General features: G+C 36.2%; 2 protein-coding genes across 3 annotated transcripts in view; one reads left to right on the forward strand and one right to left on the reverse strand.

Moving 5' to 3' along the window:
* The first annotated feature begins 1682 nt into the window (after positions 1–1682).
* The window catches only part of LOC123676981 (spectrin alpha chain, non-erythrocytic 1), a 45495-nt gene continuing 28619 nt past the window's right edge, over positions 1683–18558 (forward strand). For both annotated transcript variants that reach the window (XM_045613349.1, XM_045613350.1), the window contains exon 1: positions 1683–1782. In XM_045613349.1, the coding sequence (XP_045469305.1) occupies positions 1698–1782 (85 nt within the window). In that variant the 5' untranslated portion in view covers positions 1683–1697. The remainder of the gene's footprint in view (positions 1783–18558) is intronic.
* On the reverse strand, positions 1788–4265 carry LOC123676983 (dehydrogenase/reductase SDR family member 13-like). Its single transcript, XM_045613353.1, has 4 exons — positions 3964–4265; positions 3245–3568; positions 2822–3171; positions 1788–2066 (listed from the first exon to the last, which is right to left on the reverse strand). Exons 1-4 carry the CDS (start codon positions 4103–4105, stop codon positions 1875–1877), a joined length of 1008 nt encoding a protein of 335 aa, XP_045469309.1. The 5' UTR covers positions 4106–4265; the 3' UTR covers positions 1788–1874.

Consider the following 18558-nt stretch of genomic DNA (forward strand, 5'->3'; position numbering starts at 1 on the left):
TTGAAATTTTTTTTAATCATTTGCCAAAAATAAAGTTCAATATGGCGGCGGTTGGCATAAAGGTAATATTGTTTTTAATATGATTTCGTCTACATATTTGAGTTGTATTTTGAATGTATGCTCAAACTAAAAAAATAGTCTATACATGCAAAATTTGTTGTGCCAACCGACGCCATTTAAAAGTCACGCCATCTGCCTCCTTAGTGAAGAAAACTGTAAGTTAAAGTTCTGCCATCTGTGGTATAAGAAGGAGAATACCTTACAGGTGTCTGTACCTGGTTTCCCCTTATTCTCATCTCTTTCTATCCGATGGGGATTCAGCGGTCCAGAAGGAGATAACAACAGGACAACAACATTCCAGATCAGCCGCGTCTTTTCGATTAGATTTTGCGGAAAACGAACCTTCCCGTCAGTTAACCGATGGACACCTGTTGAGTGCTTGATTGTCGAGTTGTTTTACCATGCTCTATTAATATTAAAAGTTGAACGTGCTGGTTTTGGTGATTTGTTGAAATTTTATAGAGGAATTATGTGAACTGAACTGCTGCCAATTAAACATTTACTGGAGAACTCGGGTTGTTAATTCGAAATTGAACTGTTGTTTTTTTGTCCGTTGTGAACTGACCTAGTCTTGGATTAGCAGAATAAAAAAAAATTTCTTTGGGTGAGTGAATGGAATCGGTATTATAGGTGAAAGGGCGGTGTTTTTATGTTTATGTTCTACGAGACTTTTAGTTTCGCAGTTCTTCACGCCTGTAAACAACCACGAAGTCATCTTCATATACTGACCTACTATGATCGAGAAATAAGATAAAATTCACAAGATCATCCAAAGATACCTCATAAACACAAGGAGGTTTTTAAATTCTAGAATAAACCTAGAACGATGATCTTGTCCATCCGGTGATAATGAGACATACGTCTTCATCTCTTTAATTAGGAAGTTGTGGTTAATTCATCTTAGCGGTTTGTTGATCCATTGATGATGTCACACGAGTTATTTGACAACCCAGACTTTTACGAGTTCAAATAAATCACCTTGTTAAAATTCAATGAGACATCCTTTCAAATGCAAATCTGATAATTCTTGTGTTGAATTTTTTAAATTTATTTGTGAAAGTTTACGTTGATCTGTGAGATCTACAAACTTTTGTCATATGGTCAAAATAATTTTTGTCTGGTGAGCGATAATTGTTTTTATTGATATGAAATTGCCACTTTTTCCCTGAATTTAAAAATTTGGCCGATATTTTCCTTTTAAGTAACTGAAAGTAGGGAATTAGTATTATTAAAAATTGTAAAGGCCTTATTTTGTATCCCGTTTGATAAGTTTTCGTTTTTGCTGTTTATTTTTAGGCCCTACATACGAACCTTATCGTCTTAGGTGTGAGGAAAATCCACTGGCATTCTAATTGTCGGGCATTTGTCCAATAATCCGATTACAGGAGTTTTTTTACCTACTAGAATCCTTACGATGTTAGAGTCGCTTTGTGTTTTCTTTCCTTAATCAGTGCCGTAATTGGAACGATGTTTATATTTGATAAATATCATTCCTTTTCTTATCAAGGTATCTTCCTGCTGCTGCAAACAATAATCGTGATATTTTATATTTTGCATGATCGTTAAAAGGTCTGAACAGTTGGTGCTATAAAATTATTGTGTTTTGAAAGAGGTTTTTTAAAGTGTTGTTTCGACCCATGTCCAAGTTCAAGGCTACTCACATGATGTACAGTATTGTCGAAAAAGATGACGGCACCTTTGATCTTATAGGATCAGATAACGGCAAGTTGACAATGTTACTTTACATTTAATCGAAACTTTCCTTAGTTACAAAAAGTTTTGTGTTACAATTTTCTCGGTATTTTCAAATGTCGTCATAATTTTTCTTCTTGACTTAGTTTGACGATTGCTTCAGTCTTTTTCCAAAGTTCGTAGCAGAATCTTGGATCGTCGAGTATGGAAGGCTTTACAAAAGGCCGACAACGGAAGTAATTCTGTCCTGTTACATTCTCGATATTTTTACTTGAAGCTAGATGGAAGAGTGTTTGGGCACCTCCGAAATTATCCTGAAATCATATTCATTAAATTAGCAGGAAATCCGATAGGAAGCAATATTTTTTAATTGTACACATTGTGAGAAAAACTTGTAAGTAACTAGGTCATTAGCGATAAGATGAATGGACTCGGAACAGATCCTTGCGGACTTCCCTAATTTCCAATAACCAATAATAACAAATGATTCGATCTAATAAATTAGTCAATTTGAGCTATCAGAAATAGAATATAGTCAAGTATCGAATTGGCCAATTAATTATTTACCGAGAAAAATACCCACGCTGTGGATTGAATAGTTTTTGGAATGTTCGTTTGGATCAGCTGACATCAATTTAATAACATTTGCCTTGTTTATTTTTTAATTGTAGCGGATTTTGGGTTCACACAATTATTTTGTCACCTATTTCGAATTGAATTGATCTGTACGATGAAGAATTATCACTCTAAAATTCTACTTTTTTTTCACCAACGAATACTGGTATTATTTCATCAATAATGAAGATATAGTTGTTCCAGAACCACATAATTAACCAGATTTGACCCCGTGTGACTGTTTCTATTTTTTTATTCTTTTCAAATCAATAAAATTCATGAAAGAATTCCGCCGTTAGAAACTCATTTCAAACATAAAGAAAACATTGCAAATTCTAACCTAACAAGTCAAACGTCAAGAAGGGTCAGCTGTTCAAACCAAATAAATTCACACTTCATTGAGATCAAAGCATTATCACCAGATGAATTGTTCGAGAACTAAGTTACTACCTACCTCTCCGATAAAATAGAGCATCAACCTGAAGATCCTAAGCATTCTCACTATCTTCATGTACCACACTTCGAAATCATGACCAGATAAAAAAAGTTCAGTGAATACTGCCCCAGGATCTGCCGAATTAACTCGTATGCCATATTTTCCAAGTTTATCAGCAAACTCCTGAGCCGAGAAAATGTTGCACAACTTGGAGTTGCAGTAAAGTTCCAAGCTCTTGCCCACGTCTTCCACATTGAATTCCAAAGGGTTCAGTTCTTCTGTCAGATTTTTCAACGTCAGATTTGACTGGAAAGCCTGGATGGAGCTCGCAAACAGCACTCTAGCTTTCTTCGTGGCTTTTAGAGAGTCTGAAAAACAGGAAAACATAAAATCGGGGGTCCACAAGGGTCCAAACTTGTCCCCTGGCGATTCTCCACTTACCGACTAAAAGGTGAGTCAAGAGAAAAGGACCGAAAAAATTGATCTGCATCACTTTGTTCAGGTTGTCCGTGGTAACCTTCGTTTTGCTGATCCCAATACCTGCATTGTTGATGAGTATATCCACTTTGCCTTCTTCGTGGTTAACCTCCTTGGCGAAGTCCCTTATGGAACTGAAGGAAGAGAGGTCTAGGTGTTTCCATGTCACGTTTGAGTTTCCCGTATCTTCTTTTATTTGTTTTGTGGATTCTTCGGAATTTTGAACGTCTGCTATAATAACTTTGCAACCTCTGGAAGCTAGCAGAGTTGAGACGGCGTAGCCTATTCCTGAAGAATTAGTAAGGTTAGGTTGGCAACAAAAGAAGTTGAAGAACACACAATAATATATAAATTTATTACAACAATTTTTAGGGTTAGGTTATGAGTTGATCAAAATTTTATAAAAATTCAACTATTGAAAAAAATGAGTGATGTACTGGACCTCTATGTCGTCTTTTAGTGATTTAGTGTACCAATAATGAGATGATGGACTTTCTTTCGTGGCATCTTATCTCAAGCCGCTGTTCCAAACTTGTTCAATGGGTGAAAGATCGGGAAATCTAGGGGGCCATTGCAACAAATCGACTTCTGACTATTTTGGTCGTGAATTATCTTGTTGTATTAATTTTTTTTACGTGAGTTAGCAGGTATATGTATTTTATTGCAATGATGTGAATTCTCACCTGAATTGCCTCCAGTTACAACTGCTGTTTTTCCTACAAGACAAGATACACTATCCGATCGGCCGTCACGAAATATAAGTTTAAAGAGCCACTGCACAAGAATTCTGATTAAATATATGGATTTGCATATTCGTCTGATCATTGTGATTGTTTTTGCATTTGGATGTCCCGCTTTTAAAACACTTCTACCTTCGACTGTTCATTCCTTGAAATGTTTGGAATATAATTATGCTTTTTGTTAACTAAGTAACTATTGAAGGATTTTGTGTGTATAGTTTTATGTTCGACATCGGACGCTGAACGATTGTTCAAATGAAAAAATTACTGTACCGGAAATGTTTATGACATATTTGTTTATGATTTATCGGGAGAAATCGTAGATTTTTGATGTGTACGAGGTGAGCTGGAAAATTTGTTCGGTAAAAGACATTTTAGAAAATACAAGTTCTATAAAAGTTAGAGATATTGGATCTCCAATTATAACCTACTTGGCACCTCGTAGCTCAGATTTTTTAAGAACGATGTATGTTCATACTTTAGTTCTTAATTCTACCTTCATTAGATGATATAATTCAACGTCTATTAGAGTATGTTGCAGAAAAAGACCTAAGTATATACCTATATTCTTTGATTCGTTATGGAATGAAGGCGAAGGAATTTTTCCGATGAACTTTCTATCTATATTCTTATTCAGTTCAATGTAATTTAGGGATTGCTACAAGAAAAAACATGACGTCCATTATTTTATGACGAATCAATTCATATGAAGGCTGAAGCGACATATTTTCCGTCTGAGTGTGATTTTATAAAACAAAAGCCTTTCAGAGTTTATCGCAAAAAAATGCCATATTATTTACATTCTATAATTCATCATAGAATATTTAGGTGAAAGCGTTTTTTTGCTACTAACTTTTTCGTTTCGATGTGCCTTGTTGAATTTATATTCATTGACGAATAGTAAATGCAAACCTAGTCAGTTGTGAGATAAAAAATGATTAATCAGATCGAAGTTATCAAGCTCGTAAAAAATAAAGATCAAAAGAGGCGAATGTTGGTGTAATAAAATACCCTTCCAAAGAGTGGAATTAAAAACTGCTATACAAGATCGAGATATCAAGAACACAGATAGGAAAGGTTATTTTATATGCTCTTAAACCGTGACAACCAAGTCAGCTTTAAATAATTTATACATATTAGATTACACAACAATGCGCAGAATGATGCCTTTAAATATGGCAAAGTGACACTGTGGTTATACATAAATACATAGTATTATAACTGCGGAGTATTTTTCTAGAGAATGCTGTGGTTATTGCAGAGTTGTATCATCGATGTGTCTGGATATTTTCATTTGATATTCCTGTTTTAATATTTTTGAATTCGTTAGGCGATAGAACATTTTGATTTTTTTTAAGGTTTATCTAGGTTTTTGACCATGGATTTTTTAGATTGCTATCGTACATATGGAACCCTGAAAATTTGCAAATTATTCAATTTCGACTCTTTTTTTTTAATGTGATAATAACAATGTTAATTACGTACACAGTTTTTTAATGCAGATTTATTATCGAAAATAACATAAAATTGATATCTCTCTCAATCTTTGAACTACCTAATTAAGGATTAATTAAAACGACTTAGTTATGATTTATTTCATTGTTGTTACTTACTTGTATGCAAACAGAGATATCGATTGTTATAAAGTGATCCTTCTCAGTTTTTTTTAGTAGGAATTTTGTTCCACAATGTGTGTTTTAGGTAATTTGAAACAGATCCTTTCATGATTTTGTGCCGAAATATAATGGCATGTATATAAAAAGGAAAATTGAACCATTCAAGCAGAAATTCAATATTTCAATTTTTTTTTTATTTCTTCGAGAAATTGTCCCAAAAAAGTGATAGATGACATATTTCATAGATGAACAAAATAATAACATCAGGATCAAAAAATGATAGAAAACCATTGAAGGGTTCTGTGGCCGACGAATTCGATAAATGTTATTCTATTTAGTTAAAAAACCTTGAAAATATCACGATAACAATATTTTCGTTCATTCTTCCATCTTTATATAGGGTGTTTTTTTTCGAGGTATAAAACTTTAAGTTGGCATTACTGTTCAAGATGGCGACCGATTTAACAGCTGTCAAGTGATTTATTCTCAGTTTGGTTTGGCAATTCATCATGTATAGACTCACGCCTGAACAACGCTTGCAAATAGTGTAATTTTATTTCGAAAATAATCGTTCTGTGCGGAATACGTATCGCGCACTACGTCCATTTTATTTTGTTTAGCGATGAAGCGCACTTCTGGTTGAATGGCTACGTCAACAAACAAAACTGCCGCATTTGGATTGAAGCTAATCCTCAAGTGTATGTCGAAACACCGTTACATCCAGAAAAACTGACTGTTTGGTGCGCTTTATGGGCTGATGGAATCATTGGTCCGTACTTCTTAAAAAACGATGATGGCCAGAATGTTACAGTCAATGGTGATCGGTATAGAGCCATGATTACTAACTTTTTCATTCCTGAATTGAACAACCATGATGTCCAGGAGCTGTGGTTCCAACAAGACGGCGCAACATGTCGCACAGCTCGTGCCACAATCGATTTATTGAAAGACACGTTTGGTGACCGCCTAATTTCACGTTTTGGACCTGTGAATTGGCCTCCAAGATCTTGTGATTTAACACAGCTAGATTACTTTCTGTGGGGCTATGTAAAGTCATTGGTCTATGCGGATAAGCCACAAACCATTGACCATTCGGAAGACAACATTCGCCGTGTTATTGCCGATATACGGCCACAAATGTTGGAAAAAGTCATCGAAAATTGGACGTCCAGATTGGACTACATCCGAGCTAGCCGTGGCGGTAATATGCCAGAAATCATATTCAAAATGTAATGCCACAAGATTATCTTGCGGATAAATAAAATTCATGTCAATCGAATAATCCATCGTTGTTTTATTGCAATTTAAAGTTCTATAGCTTTAAAAAAACACCCTTTATGATATAATTCAATGTCAATGTCTTTGCCAGGGAATTTTTCCACTTAGATTTAATTTAATTCATAGAATATACATTCTATGATTATCATAGAATTCTTCCATCATAGAATGTCACGGACAAAGCCTTTTTTGCGACCAACTTTTCCGTTTGGATGTGTCTTGTTGAATTCATTTGATTCAACGTATTTCTGGTCAAAAAAACAACATTGAAGCTGAACTAGGTCCTTAAGTTACTGAAAAGGGAATCATTAGTTTTCCATACTGCAACAATAATTAAAAATTGGAAGTAGGTAACTGATGATCAACAAGAAGGAACTGAAGGTGTCTTGAAACGAAATAAGATGAAAAGTCTGAACAACAAATATTAAACACAAAAGGTAGAGGAAGTGAAATACTTCTGTGGACCACTATACCTCTGTTGATTGCTCGCATACCGAGTCTTGCATACTTCTGCGTCACCTCCAATGTTCCTCCAGAGCCAAATAGGTGAATGATTGCATTCAATTTCCGGAAGAACAGACGTTCTCGGTCCTACCGTAATCCGATACCAAGCCACGAGGAAGCGTGCGGTAGAACAGGGAACAAGAAGAGAGGACGAGAGAAAAAAAAGGTTGGAAAGCAGCTCGCACAGCTGTGGGGCCCAGACCCGGCATCTACACAAGACCGAGAGACCCCGTTACCGGCGTTGATGGCGACCAGAAATGCCTCGGGTCCAGCCCATCGAAGGTCGGAATTCTTCCGATATGTTATCCGAGCACAGGGCAGGATCTAGGTGGGATGATTCTTGGTCTTCTGCGTTTCGCGAAAAGTAGAGATGGTTTGAGATCTACGTGTAATTTAATTCAAAAAAATACTCTTCCTGGCATTCATAAACGGGTTATCCACCCACACATTGACCCTGTTCAGAGCTGCTTAATCACGAATTCAATAAAAAAAAAATCAAACGTACAATAACAATGTCACTCGTAAGTCATATTCTGATTGACAGGAAAGTTCAATTTCTCTGCCTCACTGGCAGTCTTATTCTTCCTTTTTCCTCCGCCATGGAAAAATAAATTAGTTACCCAAAACAATATCAAAATATTCCTATTCAAACATCATTTTAATTAATTAAGTAAAGTTTGTCAGTTCGTTCATAAAAATTGGAGCCATGGAATCCGGGAGTCTGTTCGAATGCTGATGGTTCAATTCATATATTCTATATTCCTATTTGAAAGGTTTCAGTAAAAAGAAAAAGGTCAGTGGATTTATTTCAAGATTGTATTTTGCTCTTAAACTATAGACAGAACCCCAATGAAGATTTCTGTGGCCAGCAAATTCATTTAACCTATTCAGCACTAGGTTTTTCGTTACGAGTAAAAAAAATGAAAATATCACAATCTTATCATTCATTCTTCCATCTTTAGAGTAAGTCGCAAAAAAATGCCTGAGTGTTTATATTCTATAATTCGTTATAGAATGAAGGCTAAGGCATTTTTTTGCGACGAACTTTCCTTCCAGATATTTATTCAAGTCAATGTATTTTAGATTTCGCTACAAGAAATATATTTAACGTTCATATTTAAGACGAATCACAGGATATGGAGACTTAGGCGACATATTTCCAGGCTGTATGTGACTGGTATATTATAATAAAACGTCTTTCAGAGTTTGTCGCAAAAAAACGCCATAATATTTACATTCTATGATTGCTCACAGAATTCTATGATCAATCATAGAATAGATAAAGCCTAGGATAAAGCGTTTTTTTGCGACGAACTTTTGCGTTTTGATGTGTCTTGTTGAATTCATATGCAAAACTAGTCAGTTGTGAGATAATGTTTTGAAGATTGAAACGAAATTTTTTGGAAAAAATGCATGAATAAGAAGTTGAATAAACGCGTTAAAGCACCTGTTTGTTTTTCAGAAAGAAATATGTTTTTACTGGTTAGATTCGGGACGTATTTATTTAGTGCAGTGTTAATTTCTCAAATATTGATCTTTGTCTTTCTTGTTAGTCATATCATTCTCACAGAAGTGAAATGAAATATTCCCATGAATTTGAGAGCATTTTGGAAAAATTACACAAATTTTATTATTTAGTCTTTAAAAAAGTCTTGTGTTCATGGCCGATAGACCTCACAAACTTTGTGTGAAGTTGTCTAAAATTCACAATACCTCTTTGCATCTAAGATTCTCAATTTGAAAATGCCATGATATGCCAGAGATTTTTATCGATAACGCAAAACCAGAAATAAAGGAAAAAGTCGTCTAGATTTTTTTATAAGCATTTTCGCGCATAAGCGGTCCTTATTATGTAAGAACACGAAAGAAGGTCACGTTTGACGACTATTAAAAACCAAACCTATCCAACCAGTCAGGAATGAAGTCAGAACGTAAGAAGGAAGCCTCGGGCCAAATGCGACTGGGACGCCTCTGAAGACAGGGTGGGACCGGGCTCTATTTTAGGAATTGTTGGAATGCACCGAGACTCGACAATCATCGTCTAAGAATGTGGAGAATTGTATCAAAGACAAATATACTCAGACAGTTTTAAGAAGATTAATCCTGGCCTAATCACTAAAAATTATGATGTGATCGAAACAAGGTTCCTCTCGACAATCTGCAACAATTATAAAGTTCTCTTTCCTCGAACCCTTTCCATTTTTCACGATGTTTCGTTTGATATTAAATTGTTTTTCGTGGTTTTTTTTCGATGTTTTAATAGTTATGTATTTGCTACTCCAGAGGATACAAATCCTTAAAATCAGAGACCATTCGTTACTATATTTTCTCCAACTGCAATTCCATAAGTGTCATTTATGTGATTGAGTGAAAAATTTTCCAAATATGGAATATAGGACTTTTTTTCTTAAAATTATCCAAGGAATCTCTCATTTTCTTTGTACCCTCAATTTAGGAACATCCTGTATAAATCGCACAAAATGTAATAGCTTTATTCTGTATTTACAACTGCAATTCCATAAGTGTCACTTATGAGATCGAATAGAAAAGTTTCCAAAATCACTGTGGACTTTTAGAATACCCTCGAGAATATCTCCCCAAATTAAGGAACATCCTGTATATTATTTATCCTGTATATTATTTATAACGGGTGTTTTTTTCGAGGTATATAACTTTATATGTAAGTTAGCATTGCTGTTCAAGATGGCGACCGATTTAACAGCCTTCAAGTGATTTATTCTCAGTTTGGTTTGGCAATTCATCATGAATAGACTCACGTCTAAACAACGCTTGCAAATAGTGCAACTTTATTTCGAAAATAATGGTTCTGTGCGGAATACGTATCGCGCACTACGTCCATTTTATTTTGTTTAGCGATGAAGCGCACTTCTGGTTGAATGGCTACGTCAACAAACAAAACTGCCGCATTTGGAGTGAAGCTAATCCTTAAGTGTATGTCGAAACACCGTTACATCCAGAAAAACTGACTGTTTGGCTTTATGGGTTGGTGGAATCATTGGTCCGTACTTCTTCAAAAAAAAAATGGCCAGAACGTTACAGTCAATGGTGATCGATATAGAGCCATGATTACTAACTTTTTCATTCCTGAATTGAACAACCATGATGTCCAGGAGCTGTGGTTCCAACAAGACGGCGCAACATTTATTGAAAGACACGTTTGGTGACAGCCTAATTTCACGTTTTGGACCTGTGAATTGGCCTCCAAGATCGTGTGATTCAACACCGCTAGACTACTTTCTGTGGAGCTATGTAAAGTCATTGGTCGATGCGGATAAGCCACAAACCCTTGACCATTTGGAAGACAACATTCGCCGTGTTATTGCCTATATACGGCCACAAATGTTGGAAAAAGTCATCGAAAATTGGACCTCCAGATTGGACTACATCCGAGGCAGCCGTGGCGGTCATATGCCATAAATCATATTTAAAATGTAATGCCACAAGATTATCTTGCGGATAAATAAAATTCATGTCAATCGAATAATCCATCGTTGTTTTATTGCAATTTAAAGTTCTATAGCTCTAAGAAAACACCCTTCATAACGAGTGGCATTTCTACCATTTCAAATTTGTCATCTAAAACTTTCATATTTAAAAGTCCTGTATAATACCTATTCATTACAGGTCATCGCACCTGAGATACCATTTCCACCTGTCGACTGATAAATCACGTGGCTCGTTGTTGTTTCAACAATTCAGCGAGACGTCTGACATTTCGAATGGAAAAACTCGGCATATCGTACATTCTGGAAAACGACGTTATCCAACCCGAGCTATTGACCACTCGGTCGAACACATAAACTGGTCAAGAAAGCGACCATAGGTTATGGCACTTATGTAAAATGTCGAGATACGAAAGATTGCAACCTGCATCCAATTCCGCAAGTGTGAACACACTCGGGACATTTGGGTGTATGGGTCTAAAGGTTCCACACACTACCGGTCAAGCCTCACCTTATGAATTATTCTTACAAAGGGTTTTCCGCCATTGACGCGACACTTTATTTTCATTTTATATTTTTTCGACACAGTATCATTAGGCTCCTTTAGATCTACATTCTCAAATTGTTTGGAAATACACAGGGCTAACCAAAAAATGTAAATGACCAGCCATATGTTTTTTCTCAGGGAACATCTTGTTTCTATTGAATTTTCACATTGCATAGAATAAATGAATTAAAGTTTGTTGTTGCTCAAACTTGCCGTTTTTGAGATATTTCGATTTTTCCGAGGATTTTTCTAAAAACCTAATAACTTCGGAATGAATGAATTTATTTGGATAAAATTTTGAAAGTGAATACTAGAAGAACGAAGGTGAGTTCTGATTTATTGATAATCATTGAGAATTCTACTGAGTGTTCGAAATGAGACAATTAATAGATGACTCATTCAAACGTTAATATTGGGCTGATTCAAAAGGGACACCCTGTTTTTTATTCGGTGGCAATTTTTATGATGTCATTATGGTTTTCTTCGTCCATTATATTTATAATGATAACAGGCAAATCGATGCCGAAAACATATCAAAAAAAGGAAAAGGAAAAATATATGTTTGGTCACACTTTTTGGTGCACTCTGTGGATTCCCAAACAAAACTGATGGAACATAATGATACTGTTTCGCAAACAAAATTTCAATAGAGCGTTGCGTCAATTGTGGAGCATCCTGTATTTATGATAGAAGCTATGCTGATACCGAGAGAAACCTTTTGAAACGCTTCAGAAACTTATATTCGAACACCCTTCAAAATAAAAAAAAATCCAGTGAATTTCCCGCTATAAATATCGTTGTATGTTGTATATATTTATTTAGTAGGTTGGTGAACCTTACATGCATTGCAGACACGTATTCTGTGCTATATCACTTGTTAGGTTAGGATTTACGGCATTTTTTTCGTTGATTTAGTTTTGAAATGAAAAAAATTGTGTCAATGGAATAATTTGTATTGAATTTTATAAATGAAATTCTTGTTTTTGTGCATTGAACATTTTCATGGTTACCGTCATAAAAAGGTCTATTAACAAGTCTCAAGTGGTCAAAGTCAATTTTTTGAGCATGTAAACTGGTTTTCTTCTAAGCTTGAATGGACGATTAGTGAAACATTAAAAAAAATTATTACCTATAATGATCATGAATCATTATTGCAGCATTATTTAGAAAAACGAATTGAATTTAATACTCCCATTGAAAATTACCTTCATTTTGTTAAGCTTTGTTACTCATATTAACCTCAAACTGATCATTAATCAGAGTTCGCATTAAATCAAAAACCACTCGATTTGTCACATCCTCTTGATATTCACCCCTTTATCAATTTACGAGTGTCTTTAAAGCGCTTGCACATCGGAGGTGCCAATGTTTTCAAGGCTCACTTATAAATAATATCATTAATAAACTATTATTTATGACATAACAAACAACTGATACTCAAAATTTGGATAGTTTTGAGTAACAGAGCCTTTTTACTTCCCTCTACCGTCTTATCCATCGATATTGTTGTATGTACCAAAAAATGTCGATCCACAAATACATCCTTGGGGAAGTCCAACCTCCGGTAGCCTCGACGTCGAATATTTCGTCTTATAATTGGCCGGTAGTATGTGCTGCGGCTCTGGAACCGGTGAAACGAATCTTTGTTTGGCTGTTATCGACCACGAGAGAATGTATAACAAAACTGGATGCTGAATGGAGCACAAAGAGACGGTAACATTAATTGCTCCTGGCAAATTGAATGGCACCATTGATTCCATCGGCGCGTTTGTTATTCAGATGCATTTCTACACGGTTTCGTTATCGATGTGTGTATTATAAATATAAAGGCTGTGATTTCGGTTGTATTCCTATCGAGCCGAGAATGCACATAACATTTTGGTGTTTTACAGAGGCGCACCAGTAAATTCTGAACCGTATTCAAGACTTTTTGTTCATTATATTGGATAATTGCGATATTTTCATCAATTGTAAATTTTTGACGTTTTTGAGGAATAAAAGTTGTCCTAATTCAAGAATGAAGTCGAAGAACTCAATATCTTTAAAACCGATGACATTCTTGCGAAAACGGTATCGGAATGTTTTTCGACAAATCAGCTAAAAAAACTTTCAAAAAATATAGGGTGTCCCATTTAAAAAGCACTGACTCTCCTCTATGTCTCTATAAAACGGTACAGCATTTCTATAATCTGTTGTTATGAGTATTATTGCACTTAAACAGCTTCAAACACTGCTCAGAATCATTAACACGTTGTTGCTTTTGATCGATTGTGAGCTCGCGCGGCACCAATTTGTCACACAGCTTTCTCATGCACAAATATTCGCGAATGATTCAATGTACACGTTCAGATGATATCTTCACAATGTCTGCCATCTCGATCAACTTCACTTTACTTTCATTCAGAATAATTATGTGAACTTTTTTGATTTTTTCGTCGGTGACAGCCTCTTTTGGGCGTCCACTGCGTTCGCCGTCTTCGGTGCTCATTTCACCACGTTTAAACTTAGCATACTAATCAATGATGGTTGATTTTCCTGGTGCAGACCCCGGAAACTCTTCATTAATCCAAGATTTTGTTTCAACTGTGTTTTTTCCCTTCAAAAAGCAATATTTTATCAGCACACGAAATTCTTTTTTCCATCTTTTTTCAAATAACAAAAGTAGCTACACTCACAACGCAACATCTCACAAACTACTAACGGTCGGACTACTGTCAAATTTTGACACGTATCGTTTGAAGGTTGGTACTAACTGAAATTCATATGGATTTAATACTAGCACCGCCATCTGTGCATCAGACCGGGGGCTTTTCAATTGGCCTAATATATTATTTAAACCTTAAAAAAACGTTTTAGAACAGAAACCAAGATATAGCGAAATAATTGTAACAGTATTTTTTCAAAAACGCAATTAAGCAAGATATTCACTATGTCATTTCTGATATGTTATAATTTTGAAAAAAATATTGGGGTTCTGGAAGATTTTTTCTTAAGTTTTACTGTTCTTGAAATGCATTCAATGGGCAACGAATTTGGTACACCCCATACACGCACTGGCAGAATTGAAGTTGACCTCGAATTATTCGTTAGTGATTCGAACCCAATCACTCGAGAACAAAAATTCGAAAATTATAGAGATTTGGACAAAGTCCGCTGTTGCCTTAAAAAAACACAAAAATCCACCCTGTATACCGACCACGAACACAACAATTCGCCAAGTAAAAGTTATCATTCCTCTTCTAATCGCCAGATACCTATTCAATTTCCGAATCGGATCAATCCAAATATCCATTGTTCCAATTTATCTGGAAATATCTTGCCCAGATGACGAAAGCCGGCGGAAATCGCCAAAAGCGGTGACACAAAGTTTCGGCCAATTCTATAAACGGAACGTACACATCCGGGGAAGAAGAAGAAGAAGTCGGAGGGAACCCCAACGGTAGTTTATTATTAAAACGGCACACAGGATCTGAACTGGTTAGAAACAATAAACTGGGGTGGGACTGGAAAGGAATCTTGGGGAGCTCCTTTTTGTGGTAATTGGTAACTAGATGCACGCGTCGTCGTACGGTTGATGTTCGCAGGGGTTCTGTGGCGTGGTGGTAGTGATCAGATGGAGCTCTATTTGCATTTCGTCAAAAATGAGGCATGTAAGTAGATTTTTCGTTGATTAGAGGAGTTTTGCATATCTACGAGGAAGAGTGTTAGTGGGGTCGCACCTTTAGCGATTTTGTGTCTTTAGGTACTTTCGATTGGAAAATTGACGTGAAATCGAGAGCTTTTCGTTGCACATTTTAATTAGAAGAAATTTATCCTGATAATGTATATCTTAAAAAGAATTACGTATGCACAATATAGTGGTCGGCCATTCAGATACTGGCCCATAGAATACTGATTATAGGGTGGGTAAACATATTTTATTTTTTTGCGAGAAGCTATAAGTCTCGAATTTTGAATAATGATTTTCAACTGTAGTAACAGGCCAATTTAAAGTCTCCGGTCTACCATAGTAAAACACATTTTTTTTGGCAAAATTCGATTTTATTATTCAACATAGTTGCCTTCGAGGGTTAATCAGCGATTATAGCGATCTTCCAACTTTTCGATACCATTTTTTTTGTACGAATTGTCATTCGCTTCAAAATAGGACTCAGTTTCGACGATACTTCTTCATTGGCGCTGAATTTCTTTCCTGCAGCGAGCACTCTTTTGAGGTCTGAGAACAGGAAAAAGTCGCTGGAGACCAGATCTGGCGAATACGGTGGATGCAGAAGCAATTCGAAGCACAATTCATGCAATTTTGCCATTGTTTTCATTGATTTGTGACACGGCGCATTGTCTTGATGAAACAGCACCTTTTTTTCTTCAAATGGGGCCGTTTTTTAACGATTCCATCCTTTAAACGATCCAATAACGCTTTATAATAATCGCTATTGATGGTCTGACCCCTTTTGGAGGTAATCAAGGAATATTATACTTTGCGCATCCCAGAATACTGATATCATAACCTTGCCAGCTGACTGTTGTGTTTTTCCTCGCTTTGGATTCGGTTCATCGTATGCAGTCCACTCAGCTGACTGTCGATTGGACTCCGGAGTGAAATGATGGAGGCATATTTCATCCATTGTCACATATCGACGCAAAAATTCAGGTTTTTTGCACTTAAACAGCTTCAAACACTGCTAAGAATCATTAACACGTTGTTGCTTTCGATCGATTGTGATTTAATATTAACTCCGCCATCTGTGAATCAGACCGGGGACTTTTCAATTGGCCTTATTTTATGTTCACATAAATTTAGAAAATCAAATGGTTCCTGAGATATTTATTTTCCTGACAATTTTTGTCTGTAATTATACTTTTTTTCACGAAATTTTAATTGTTACTTTATATTTACACGCAAAATTTCAATTCAGTAGGGATCTGTTGTCACAGAACTACTGGGTTTTTCTTCTGTTATTCTGCTTGACCTTACATCTGAATTCGAAATTCAAATATGATTAAATCCGCACTTTTAAAATTGTGAATTTTTGCTTATCCGAACGAATTCAACCACGGCATTCAAAGTCCAATTCTAGAATGAAAATCGAATGATACACGATTCAATAACGCAATGAAACCTCTTCATTTCATAATTTCAACTTGAAATTCATGAGTGTCATCTATGTGAATGTTACCACCTGAAACTTAAAATTTCTGAGAATTGTTTAACGATCTCTCTTGATAAGGAGCCCAAATTTAATCTCTCGCAATCTTCCAAGAAAATCACTCCCGAAAAGGTCGTCATTTTCGCCGATCGAAAATACCCACGTGACTCATTCAGTAACTAGTGAGCTCGTTTCATCCGGTAATAAATTCCGTAGACGTCGCGAGAAAACAGTGACGGTGCGTGAAAAAATTCGGATCGCCTTCCGACCGCAACGTGTAATGCCTATATCTGCCGCAAGAACTCGCCATTGTCGCATTCCAAAATCACACACCGCACATAATAAAATATCGGAGCACCGATTCATTCCAATAACAGTACTTGTCCATTTAATCGGCCGATACGCCGCCCCTGGCCTCCATTCAAACTCACGTCTCTTCGGGCGCTATCGAGATAATCGCACCGGATGGACTTTGCCGATGGATTCTGTTTGAAAACCCACGCAAGATCCAGGGGAAATAAGTTAGGTGTGTCTAGTACGAAATTTTGCTTCAACCTGCACCGAAAACTATCGGCCCTACAGAATGAACTATAGGCCCTATAGACTAGACTATAGGCTGTAGGGACAATTGGTTATACAGATCAGACTATTTTCCATCCATATGAACCTTGAGATTATTGGACTCTTAAGTTTGGAATATTACCCTCACATACTAAACTATCGGCTCTACAGAATGTACTGTAGGCCGTACATATTGAACTATAGGCCCTATAGGCTGTAGCGATAATTGGTTATACAGATCAGACTATTTTCCATATAAACGTTGAAATTATTGGACTTTAAAGTCTGGAATATTACATACCGAACTATGGACCTTTTATCAAAAGTATCAATCTACCAGAGGACTATCGGCTGTATATTCTATATGATCGACCTACAGAAAATCAGCCGTATAGACAATTCTATAAGTAGAATTTTTGGAGATTATGGCACAATTAGCAATAGACAAATCTATCGACGCTATGGGCTAAGTTATCCGAAGTACATATTAGGCTTTCAAAAACCATTAGGCTGTATAAGATGGACTATAGGCTGCAGAAATTTTAGCTTCTACAAATTGGACTGTTATCAGCCTAACAGATTTGACTATCATTTTTAAAAACTGGATTATAGTCCGTACATATGGGACTATAAGCCTTACAGACTAATTATAGGCCTCACAGACTATCGGCCGTGGAGACTGAAATTTTATAAATATGCGCGATAGACCGTACTATTGAACTATAGGCCCTATAGACTAAATTATACTGGATGGGCTATTGTTTATAGAGATCGTATCAATTTCCATATATGGAATATCTTGGAATTATTGGCCTTTAAAGTCTGGAAAGTAAACCTCACATAATACTATCATAAGTATTAATTGTCCAGAGGACTATCGGTTGTATATTTTTTATTGTCGACTTATAGACTAGAATATTAGCCGTACAGACAATTGCTCTCCGACCTGCAGATTAGGGTTTCGAAAACCATCAGCAGTACTGACAGTATCGACTCTATACAATAATGAACTATAGGCTGTATAAGATGGACTATAGGCAGCAAACGTTTTTAGTTTTCACAGATTGGACTCTTTGTCGTGCAGGCTATCACCCTTACAGACTGGACTATCCTCTTCACATATTGGATTATACTCCATACAGATGGGACTATAGGCCCCACAAATAAGACTATTGGCTGTAGAGACTAAATTGTAGGTAGTTGGCTTTTTTGGCATTCAGAATGTTCGTGTAGATGTTTGCAAATTCCAGACAGCGCCCTCTGCACAAAATCCCGGATTAGGGAAAGGAGAGAACGGTTTAAATCGCAGATTGCCACGGCACGTTCAGTTCTTATTTCTATGGAACGTGCAAAACATGTCGCATTCCTCTAGAAGGCGTTGTACATGTAGTCACGACTTTGGTGTCGTTCATTCAATTAAC

The sequence above is a fragment of the Harmonia axyridis genome, chromosome 3 (genome assembly GCF_914767665.1).
Source record: "Harmonia axyridis chromosome 3, icHarAxyr1.1, whole genome shotgun sequence".
In the NCBI taxonomy this organism is placed as follows: Eukaryota; Metazoa; Arthropoda; class Insecta; order Coleoptera; family Coccinellidae; genus Harmonia; species Harmonia axyridis.

Coding starts and splice junctions, on each gene's coding strand:
- LOC123676983 (XM_045613353.1), bottom strand. CDS start 4,105: ATGATCAGACGAATATGCAAATCCATATATTTAATCAGAATTCTTGTG. Junction 3,569..3,963: donor TGTAACTGGAGGCAATTCAG/GTGAGAATTCAC, acceptor CTAATTCTTCAG/GAATAGGCTACGCCGTCTCA. Junction 2,067..2,821: donor TGCTCTATTTTATCGGAGAG/GTAGGTAGTAAC, acceptor ATATGATTTCAG/GATAATTTCGGAGGTGCCCA.